Consider the following 12,296-nt stretch of genomic DNA (forward strand, 5'->3'; position numbering starts at 1 on the left):
TTTGAACTTGACTCATACAAATGCCTAGGCTTGCCCACATCTGCTGAAAGGTCACACTCTTATCTTCCTCTATCATGCGTCGCACAGCACTGATGTTATCTTCAGTAGTCGCTGTTAAAGGACGTCCCTCACGCGGATTATCATTGATATTGCTACGTCCACGCTTAAAACCAATTATAAATATGTTTGATGCTCATAATTTATGAAACCTATACAGGCATGCGTAGATATGTGGATGTTTTTCCTAGTCTACGCGCAGCCAGGGAACGGTTTTGTCCAGTCGTTCAATAATACTATCGTAAGCGCACATACCAGGAGTGTTCCAATTATAATATAGCTTGGTAGCCCAGAGCTAAGTTTAAAACATTACAAAACAAGTTGCAGCAACTCTAATTACGGATGTACAGCTGCAATGGCAACGGCTGTTCTAGAAACTATCCTGGGGCTAACACTGCTAGATCTCCATTCAAAAAGAGGCATGGTGTCAGAACTTCACTTGAAAGTATAAGGCATTTGGAATGATCTTATTAAATATAAGTTTCAACAGTAATATAGAGATATTAAGATTGTGAGATTAAAATTGTTTTATCTTAGTAGAGCTAGCTTTTATGAGAAAGGCGAAGAACAGTTAGTGATCCACTTGAGCTATATTGCAGTTTTATGCCCGCTTCCATCTTGTTTAAATGTAAAAATGGGTTTTTCATACCAGCTATCAGTGTCCACTAACGACCGTTTTCAATAACCTATCTATCCTTAGTTTAATTTACTAGAGGTAGACAAATCTATCCTTTTACGCTTACTTACATATCAATTACCCTTGGACAGATAGCATTGGACTATAACTAATAATATAACTATATTGGACATAACTATGGATAGATAGATCTTGTCATTAAACAGTGATAGCAATGTAACCGTAACTAGAGATACGTTATTGGAAGAGACCGTCAGTAGATTTAAAGAGAGATATATTATGTAGTTCATACTTCACGACCCGATTAAATTACATAATGGTAAATAATATATCGGTGCAATCACCCAGAGGTTATTTAATAATAAATTTTATCGTACTGTTATGGGTCTCTTTTGAGTTCGCTTTTTAAAAAAAACATTTATTTAACACAAAGAAATATAATATATTATAAGGAATATGAAGACTTGATTATACAATAATAGTTTTAGAGACCCTTGGGCAGAACCGTAACTTATGAGAAGCGAGCACGAACTGGCTGCCCGCGCGCAGCTTGGGCTTATATTACTGATCCAATAATGCTGGTTGAGATGGAATAGCAAATAAGTCAGCATTAATACCTACATAACTGGGGTATAACAGTACGTAATTATATTTTGACTTTCTTGCGCCCACAAGACCGTTCTTCTCAGGTCTGAGGCATAAACTATCGAAAGGGATAGTTTTTGACGCACAATAAGTGATTTTAAATCCTATATTAAATAAAAATAATTAATTTTCAAACTAGTTGCCACATTTTTGTTAAGTATGTAGTACATGCGCAAACGCTTCTTTAAATACGGCTAAGGTTTAATTTTCATTTATAAATGTTTTTGTAGCTTTTGACGCTCAATAAAAAATATTTAAATTTGAATAATAATAAAATTTTATACAAACAATTAAATATCAGTGTTCAGGAAGAAAATAAATTAACGAAGGTCAGTTGTGAGTTCAATTAAACATTCCTCCCAATCTAATTAATCATTTGAAATGCCATGAAACATATTTAAGCTTACGAGAAGTGAAGTTAGAAGTAAAATTCTTAATTAAATCACAAATTGTTGATCGCTTAGAGTGGCTGTTAAAGAACTTTTAAAATTTGATGGCGCAGGCACTCAAACAGGTTGCCAAGATTCTCCAACAAGATTTAAATCATCAATCAAAAATATTGACTTAACATGTTTAATTTCAATTTGCTGGTACGTCAAGATTCGATTACTTTGCCAAGATTTGATTAGCTTGCTCAACTTTAAATATATCATAAAATCTTTATTTATTTAGAGTATGTACGGTTTGATGCATCTAAACTGCAGATGTAGAGTAGAGGTTAACCCTTTTAAGGGTTTTATTATTTATTTATATAACATACCCAAAAAAGTCGAAACGATAGTGACACTCTTTACACAAATTATCTTGCCCCAAACTAGGCATAGCCTGGACTATGGGTGCAAGACAGCGATATATTTAATTCAATATACTTACCTAAACATACATATAAACATCCATGACCCGGAAACAAACAACCATATTCATCATATAAATTATTGCACCTACCGGAATTCGAACCCAGGACTACTAACTTAGGGTAGTATACTAACCATTCGGCTATATGGTCGTCGTCGTGCAGAGATTTGATAAGTACATATTTCTATTACAAGTAGCAATGAGTTTCTTTACAATTTTTCTCATTACATGAACCTCTTTTTTCTTATGTAGCAAATGTTACAATGTGTATGTTAATCATTCATAACATTGATATTCCATTCCGATAGATGTAATCAAAATAAGTGTAAATTTTCCATTTTGCAATTATTAAAACCCATTAAGATAACTTCTATAAATCTTCGATGGCACTACCTCGCCATCCCGTGTGAGTCATAAGCTTCCACCTAAAGAAAGAAGTGAGAGTGACGGTTTCGGTCCTTCTGCGCAGTTCCATTTCCGTGACAAACCGCTTGGCCTCAAATTAAACTCAAGATCAAAACAATACGCGTAAATAGGACACTGTAGGGTTTTATTTCTTAGACCGCCTTTTGTAATTACTAAAGTGAAAATGTAAGATGTTGTCGGGGCAGTCCATTTATTGTTTTGTTTACAAACGTGAGCAATTCAAGTTTTGACAGGACACCGACAGATATTTTAAAGGCTGCAAAGAACATAATATTCAAGTGAATTTTAATAATTTCACTATGCAAAATGTAAATAACTACTAAAATAAATAATTCTTTCATTAATACTTAGTTTATATATATTAGTGATTATATATATATATATATATATATATATATAATCACTAATATATATATATATATATATATATATATATATATATATATGCATATATATATTCACTAATGGATGATATTAGGTTACTACTAGGACTGGCTGTTTTAATGTTAGCAGTAAGTTAACCGTTTCAGAATATTTTAGAGGGTTCATTTTCTAGGTGTAGAAAAAGTCTTGTATGCAACTGTTGATAATTAGGTATCAAAACACTCATGTGATACTATTATTCGTGTTTTAATTACACACCCTTATTACACAACAGTTGCATAAATAACTATTAATGCTATGAATCTCATGAATTTTATCAATATATTATGAACTAGCAGACCCGACAGATGTTGTTCTGTTCATATTCAAAAAAACTCTTGCGGGTGGAATTTCGTAAAATACGTTCTTAGCTGATCTCTACTCGGCAAAAATATTCCTACCAAATTTCAAGTCTCTACGCCTAATGGTTCCAGAGATATCGTGATGAGTGACTATAAACGTGGAAATCATTTATATATATATAAATGAGTACTATAGTCCGACAACTTCGTGCGCAACCGTCCCACGGGGTGACAGATGGTTGCGGGGACAGGCTACGGTAGTCTAACGCGTTGCTCTTCCCCACAACACCACCCGCTACCCGCTGACCCCGTGAGACGGTCGCTCACGAAGTTGTCGGAATATTGTCAATTTAAATGTCCCTTATGAATTGTACTTAATAAAATAAAATGCTTATCAATATTTGGATTAAAAGAAGTTAATATTGTTTGGATTGATCTTGTCGGAAGATGGGAGTGGTGTGGTGGTTCGAGCTGAAGAGGCTTTGATCGTGGCCCTAGTATTGCTGCTGTGGGTGGCAGCCATCGCTCTGTTCTTCAACCGCTGGGGCAAGATCAGGTGCGTCTATAAGCTGTACGTAGATCTTATGCATTTTTATCTGTGTTTTTTATATTAAGGCAATTCAGTTTAGATGACGACATGAACTTAATATTTTACGGAACTTTAGACGAAATTTTCACACTTTCAATGCGTCGATTTTAATTCTCCTTCCCACAAGCACACGGCCGGTCTGAGGTTCGAGTCTCCTTAGGAGACGCCCCGCGACTCTTGTTGCGTAGTCTTTGCGGCCTCCACGGCCCACGTCCTACTTCGCTGTGAAAGCCGGGGCTGCTAACAGCACAGAGGAGGTTTTAGTCGGTATGGGGCGTCCGCTTACGCGGACACTCGAGTCTGACATATTGCGCCCCGTTCCGGGGCATAAATACGTAACAGTATTTCCTCCTCTCAAAAAAAAAAAAATCGATTTTAAACCAAGGACTAAAAAAATTATTATAGTTTAACATAACAATTTTTTTATTTTTTTATTGAAACAAAAATGTTAAACTAGTCGCACAATTGAAATACCACGAAATGCTTAAGTTGGTTGACGTGGGAGTCTAAGTCTACATAAAAGTAATCTTACGTTGTTTAAATTTAAACCTGTTTTAGTGAGGCTGTATGTGTAAATTTGATTTATATATATTTTATTCATTATCTGGCAATTCGTTTACTACATTTAATATTATAAGATACATCTATAATATACAATCACGTATCATAGATGATATTAGTGTTTGGAATACAAAATTCTTTGGGACTTATTTTTTCTAAGTTGCTGGGTCTTTGGTAGTGATTTTTTTTAATGAAAATAATTGCCATGCCCATTACTTTTAATGGTAATTTATTTTTGAAGATGCCAAAAATTCTGAGCGACACTACAGTTGTGCTCGTCACCTTGACACCACTCGTCACCGTGTAAGCTGATAGCTAAAATTATACTGAGCTTTAAGCTCAGACAGCCCAATGCAAAAGTCACTCATCAAAGTTCTCATTTTATCACACTGCAGCTAAGTTTTACGTAAGTAAAGTCTGAACAAAGTTTAAGTATGCTCTATAGATATCTGCCATATAGCGATGTGATCACAGTCGTACCACATTACGCTATTCCTTAGATTGTTTTGTATTGCGTTGCCACACATGACATATATTATAATATGCAGATGATGATATCTATATATCAGGGAATTCATTTTATTTTATTTTATTTATATCATCTTCTCATTCATTTACTTACACCCTTATCTGTAGTATTAACATCTCATTAACATCTCATATTTTTCTCATTATTCATAGTTTGACGACCATATAGCCGAAGATTAGTTGCGCTGACTACTATGCTAGAGGTCTCGGGTTCGAATCCCGGTAGGTGCAATCATTTATATGATGAATATGGATGATTGCTTCCGAGTCATGGATGTTTATATGTATTTATGTATGTTTAAGTAAGTACATTGTATTAAATATATCGTTGTCTTGTACACCCATATTACAGGCTATGCCTAGTTTGGGGCAAGATAATTTGTGTAAAAGTGTGTCAATATTATTTTTTATTATTATTATGTTTATTTCTCAGGATGTTAGAGCCATATCAACCAAAGTTTCAACAACAGCATCGACAGAGCTGTGTTCTCGTAGAGAACAGTGTATCTGTTCCTCCACATGTAAGTTTCAATACTATTATCTCTATTAAATAATTCTGTAGTAGTACAATGATTAGTTGTAGAACGAGCTTTTTTGCATTTGTATTTCAAGAATATTATAGAATAGATATCTTCAATATCGTTATATTTTACTCAAACACAACTGAAAATTGAGTTCGATTCGCCTTGTGCGACTCGGGATAAGAAATAGAATGCTAACTAGGACCATTCTAAGTTATGCTATTCTAATAACATATTATTATCCAACACACATATATTTATACATTTTTAATAAAATATGTAATATCATTGCTTCTTAAGCTGTTATATTGGGTACATGATTTATTTCAAAAAGAAAACTAAAAATAGTTACAAGAATTTTCTGCCTGAGTTAAAATTTTCTTGCTGACATATTAAAATGTCTAGAGGTTTTTAGAAAGTTTTGATGATTAAAAATATATAATTGTTTAGCACCGCGCGTCACTGTCACGTGGATGCGTGTCCTACGATTGCGGGACATTCTCTGCATACCAGCCCTACGGATACCTCTCACACCGTCCTCGACAGGTATCAACATTACATCATTCTCGTGCAGGAAGATTCCTGACACTCAATAACTACTTTTTAAGATGATAATTACGTACAATAAACCACTAGGCTCACAATCACGCCTTAAAATTGTCTGAAGCAAAAGTTTTCGTTCAGTTGTGTTTCGACCGCGCTTTGAATACAATGCCACGCAATGACAATATTATGTTCAGTGAAAAACTGTCCACATAATAGCAAAATTAAACTTAAAAAGGATCGAGTGTTGCATTTCAGGTAAGTGCCCCTTTAAATTAACAAAATTGTGTAACTAACTTCACGTTTTAAATAATTTTGTAAAATAATTACATTTCAATGTTCTTGCCTCGTGGTCGCGTCCGTCTCGAGCGTGACGTAGTGTTACTATTTCTAATGAACGTATACAATAGACTTTGAGCATTACTGTCTAATAAAATAAGGTGTTAATTTGTATGAATGTTTTAATTTTATTTGTTTATTTTATGTTTACATACATATAAAGCCGCTCGAACATTTTTTGACGGCCTTTTAATAGGCGATTGGGAGTCTAGTTATTTATAGTACGTCAATGTTCTTTACAGATACCCTTTTATAGAAGAGTAATTCTCAATCAAATATAAATTACCAATACGATGTCTCGAAGTTGTAAATTAATTAAATAACATACTTTTCACGGAATTAAACGAATGTGATCCCCTGAAAATGTAACCATTACACAAACGTCTCATATAAAAATTCAATTATAATTACATACTATTAAGACCTTTATAAATTATTTTGTATAATATGTAATGCTCGCCTGTATAAGAAAATATTAGCTGTAAATCTTCTAAATTAACTCAGTTCATAAAATTATCGAATAAAAAAGCTTTCACAACGAAAACAAAGAAAAAAAATGTTATACAAATTTGTTGGTTTGTGATCACAAGCCCCACTACCACCTACGATAGTATAAACAGCAAAATTTGGCGCCCGATCTTTGTAATATTTAGTCTTCTATTCTTGTTCTTTCATCACAGCGGAACTGCAGTAATTTCACCATAAATAATAGAGAAAAGCCCCTCAAGACGTCAATATTGGCATTAAAAAAATGGACTAATACCATTTCAAGACTAATTAGAACTGTGTTACCTCTAGCTAAATGCCAAGTGATTAGGCAGATTGCAAGATATTAAAGTAAATATTTAAAAAAATTTTCACCATGTCTGGTATGGTCAGAGAAGCGAAACACTAGCGAAACTGCCTGTTCTACGCATAGATTAGACTATAATTCTGTCTATTCTGCACTCCGACCGTCATTTTGTTGCGGTGCCGCATTTTTTCGTACAGAAACAGACCTATTCTCTATTTATTAAATCACCCAGAATATAATTGATTTCACCCGATTGAATCAAGTCGACTGATCGCGTGACGTTTCAAAGAAGTTCTGCTTCTCAAACAACACTTTTCGCAGCGGAATTCATTCGCCAATTACGGGCTTTATACTAATATATATTGTAAATTGTATTAATAATTCGTCTTTGTTTCTGGATAAAAATCTTAAGAGTTTGATGATCTTCGTAAGCCAATGCTCTCCAAAGAGGATACTACGTAATAAGTAAAAATTGAAATTATACACACTATAAACTATAGTGTGCGCGGAAGCGCTAGTCACCGCCTGAGGTATGTGAGCGGCAGGGCGGGGGATGTAGACAAACGTCAAGCTAACTCATTCTGCCGTCGATTATATATATCGTGTGCGTCTTCTCAATCGCGCCCTGCTCCGTCTCACCCCCCCCCCCCCCCCACGTACCTCAGAAGGTGACTAGCGCTTCCGCGCGGACTATAGTACGAAACATGAAGTGAGATTATGTATAAGTTTGAAATAGTAATTACAATATAGCGACGAAGTATAATCCGGCTAAGTTTGAAAGTGGACAGTTACTTAAAACGTATTGGATTTCGGCTATCTCCGTTTTCGATAAGATTACAGCCGCCATCTGTCAATCTATCAATCACTGGACGTTTTAATACAATCGATTGAATCACTTTTTTTTAGAGTTTCGCTAGGCTGATGCTCTCATACAATAGTAGCTTTGACAGCCTTCAAGTAAATTGTATTTACTTTTTATAGAACACATCAGACATCATCCTGAAAATAATACCCAAATATATTGACACATATGTAACCATGAAATACGTTTGCAGAATTCAGTATTCGTAGGCAGTATGGGCGGCATGGCCCTGATACCTGAAAGTCCACCGCGACGCTCCCGCTCCGCAGCTGACCTCCAAGCCATCACCACACCATCAGAACATGTACCAACTACATCGAGATCTTCGAGAGCTGCCAGTCTACACGCTGTTGATCTTCGAGTCTGTGCTCCTTCGCCGAGAGCTTCACGAGCTGCCAGCCTCCACTCTGCTGTCGACGTCCCAACTGTCCAGATACATGTGAGGGGATCTGTCACCAGTATGAATAGACCACGTAGTCCTAGAAGACTAACTATTACAAATGTTTAAAGATAACACTTTTCTATTGTACAAATGATGAATGCTATGAGTTCATTGTCTTTGCTCCGTCCACTATGACTCTATGTTTTCATTTTCAGACAAGGGTGTGGTCTGCAGACGCCGCTTAATTAAAATTGCTTTCCCCGGGGCATTAAGGGAATAGGAATTTCCCAGGCCCATTGGTATTATGGGTACCACATGGCGCTTTTTGTGCCGTGAAGCAGTAATGTATTAGCATTATTGTGTTTCGGTCTGAATGGCGCCGTAGCTAGTGAAATTACTGAGCAAATCAGACTCAACAACTTATGTCTCAAGGAGCGCAACTGTAGTGCTGCTCAGAATTTTCGGGTTTTTAAATAGTAATTGGCAGGGCGTATGATTTGCCATCAGCTGAACGTCCTGCTGGTCACGTACCTTGTTGTCATAAAAAAAGATCCCGAAACTCCGTTTGTTACTCAAATTAAAATCTTTATATTTATGTTGTTTTTTGTAATAAGGTAATAAACATTTCCTAAGAATATATGACATAAAAAAATTCTGATATTATTGTATATCAAAATTTATTAACACACACCGCACATTAATATGAATTAAAGGTCAAAATTATTATATGATATTTATGGAAATGGGCTGAGCGTCCTTAATTACTTGAAAATCTGGAAGAAAGCTCTTGGAATCCTAGTGGAGGAGACTATTTCAGTTATGTAACTACTAACGTTTTTTAACGAACTTCTTTCAATGGCTTCAATATTGATGTATTTCATAAAGAAGCTTTATTTTTGTACATTCTAAGAATGAAATTTAGTTATTACGGTACATGATACCTGGCAAGAGCGTAGCAATGATTCATTTTGCTGGGAGGGACCAAGTTCATTCTTGTCTAGGGATATCTATCTAGTATATATTGTATTTAAGCACTTAACTCCTAATTAATTAGCATAGAATATGGACGAATTAACCACTGGACACGAAACGCAAGAAGAATATATGATATTACCTTGGGTCATATTTCGCGGGTTGAGCGAAGACTAAAAATTTTTAATATTGACAGTAGTGCTGTTTATGAAATAAAAATAAAACTTAATGAAAAATAATTTGAAATAAATCTTGATAACATACATATAATCCTACAAAAATACTTCTGCAACATCTTTAAAGCATGTGCATGTACAATAAGTATTTAAAATGACGTGTTATATTTTGTTTACATGCCAATTTTTTTGCGTCAGTATTACCTATTTTCAGACCATTCTGAGTGTCATTCCTTCATCAGTTTGAGTGTAGTGAGTTCTCAGTAACATTCCGTCTCGCACTACGGATTTGCGCTCGTACTGGGTGGCTTAACAGTGCGGGGGCGCGTGGTAGTACTGAAACTTTTGTGTCACTGTTGGAGTTCACAGGTGCACAAACATTGCCAAACATTGTATCTACTTACAATGTACATCGGCACTATAGGTCATATTCCGAGATGCCTTTAACACGTGTTGTTGTGGTGTTCAAGTAGACACTCTTATTATTAAGGCGACGAGTAAGTAGAAAACACGCAAACATGGTGTTTTTAGACAAGTTTTGTTGTGAAAGTATAGAATTTGGAGCTATAAACACTACTTAATCCTGTTACACATATCCTTAAGTCTTATTTGTAGGTTGCTAATGCTCGCTATTGGTTATAGTTAACACTGCCAAGCCTTTTTGAACTACCACTTTTCTTTGAAGTTAAACAAGTTTTTTGGCATGGCGTGACGCATTTTTTTGGTACTTCTCTCAGCGGGCCGGCAGCCGTGATCTCATATCGCTCAAGGTCGCCTTAAAATTAGCTCATCGGTCGATTTCAATGGATTCCAAAAGCTTGCAAGACACAAAGTTTTTTTTTATCGCAGGCCTTCAACTCCGTCACCTGTTTTAAGTTGGATAAACTAAAAGTATTAGCCCGTAAATTCCACGTGAATTGACATATTTATTGAATAACTGCTATTATTTTTATACAAATTTATTTTGAAACAAAATTCTGGCGGGACTCGAACCCGCACCTCGGGTTCGATCCGTGCGCTCTTACCAACTGAGCCAACCGTCCGATAACACATCGACCGAAACTTTGGTATCCATCCATCCATGATCTACTTTGCCGTCGATAATCTGATCAACCCCAATATTTGCATATTAGGAAATTGATTTGAGATGTCGCTCTTGTAAATCTAAACAATTTGTTGTTTTTAAAGTGATAACCCTCACTTCTGGTATTAATTACACAATCAATTGGTATATCTTGTTCAACTCTCAGGTTGTGGCTACATCTACATGATCTACTTTACAGTCGATAATCTGCTCAACCCCAACAATTGTATATTAGAAAATTGACTTGAGATGTCGCTCTTGTAAATCTAAACAGTCTCTTATTTTTAAGTTAAAAAATTATCACTTAAAATTATAATAATAATAATAATTTCTATAACTCTTAAAATCTAGTGTTAGTTTTAATTAAACTGACCAAATTAATTATTTTTTCCTTATAAAATTTTGGTTATGGACCCCATTTTGGTTATCAATATTGGGTTTCCATTTTTCCCTATCCTTGTCCTGATCGATCCAGTTCCTCCCCACCGCCTGCACGATGTCATCTGCCCAATAGAGCACTTATTATTACTTAGTACAAATGAAATTTGCATAATTCTTAATCTCAAAAGTGAGGAATATAACTTAAAAATCACAAACTTCTATTATTTTTAAGAAAATAAAACAGCGCAAATGCTTAAGTTCCCGATATTAATGTTTCAAGAGACCACGCTACTACTAGCTGACCCGGCAAATGTTGTTTTGAAAAGTAAATTATTTTTAGAGTTAGACCGTTTATTGGACACTGCAACATTTTTTTTAATCAAAGACATTTTCTAAAATAACGTAAATAGCCTAAGTTACTCCTTATTACATCAGCTACCTACCAATCAAAGTGCCATCAAAATCGGACCAGCCATTTCAGAGATTAGCCGGAACAAACAGATAGACAGACGGACAAAATTTTTAATAAATGTTATTTTGGTGTATGTACCGTATATATATTCACATACATATAGTAAAAAAACGGTTATAGCAATATTACAAACAGACACTCCAATTTTATTTATAAGTAGAGATAGGCTCAGTAAGTGTCTAGCGGCCGTTCCCAATATTCAGTCTATCTCCGGTTGTGGCCTACTTGGGATAAAAATCGTAACTATCGTTGACTTTTCTGTCACATAGTTTTATCGACGGTAACTCACCTTATCTGTACACGCTGTCTGTCAATGGGAGGACGTATAGCTTACCAGCGGTAGCAGAAGCTTGTATGGATATTTCAATTCACGCGTCCCAATATAAGGCGATAAGAATGACTTATCGGGTATATTGGGACAGCTTCAGATTATTGACAGCTAATTACTGATAGTAGAAGGTAATTTATCTTAGATGGGTAAAGACGAACATGACTTGTTACACGTTTCGTGGTAAATTCGTCCAATTCCCTGAAGTATATATTGACAACACTACGTCCACCTACATTCCTGCATTGCTACGCCTTTGAATACAAAAATTGCTCATAAGCTATAGACTAAGTTTGTAGTAGATATTAGCGTCCTTTTATCTTTCATATCTATGTCTTTTCCCTTATCTCTTTATCTTCTTAATGTCTAAGCTATTGAACTAGATGTGCGGTGCTAATTTATGATTAGTAACTTGAATTC

At 35.2% G+C, this 12,296-nt stretch overlaps 1 protein-coding gene across 1 annotated transcript in view; it reads left to right on the forward strand.

Annotated features, from left to right (window-relative positions):
* LOC126972847 (uncharacterized) overlaps positions 1 to 9,029 on the forward strand; it is a 56,036-nt gene extending 47,007 nt beyond the window's left edge. The window contains exons 5-8 of the mRNA XM_050819941.1: positions 3,793 to 3,901; positions 5,457 to 5,544; positions 5,995 to 6,090; positions 8,275 to 9,029. Coding sequence (XP_050675898.1) covers positions 3,793 to 3,901; positions 5,457 to 5,544; positions 5,995 to 6,090; positions 8,275 to 8,589 — 608 coding nt within the window. The 3' untranslated portion in view covers positions 8,590 to 9,029. The remainder of the gene's footprint in view (positions 1 to 3,792; positions 3,902 to 5,456; positions 5,545 to 5,994; positions 6,091 to 8,274) is intronic.
* The last annotated feature ends 3,267 nt before the right edge of the window (positions 9,030 to 12,296 follow it).

This window comes from Leptidea sinapis, chromosome 27 (assembly GCF_905404315.1).
Source record: "Leptidea sinapis chromosome 27, ilLepSina1.1, whole genome shotgun sequence".
Lineage (NCBI taxonomy): Eukaryota > Metazoa > Arthropoda > Insecta > Lepidoptera > Pieridae > Leptidea > Leptidea sinapis.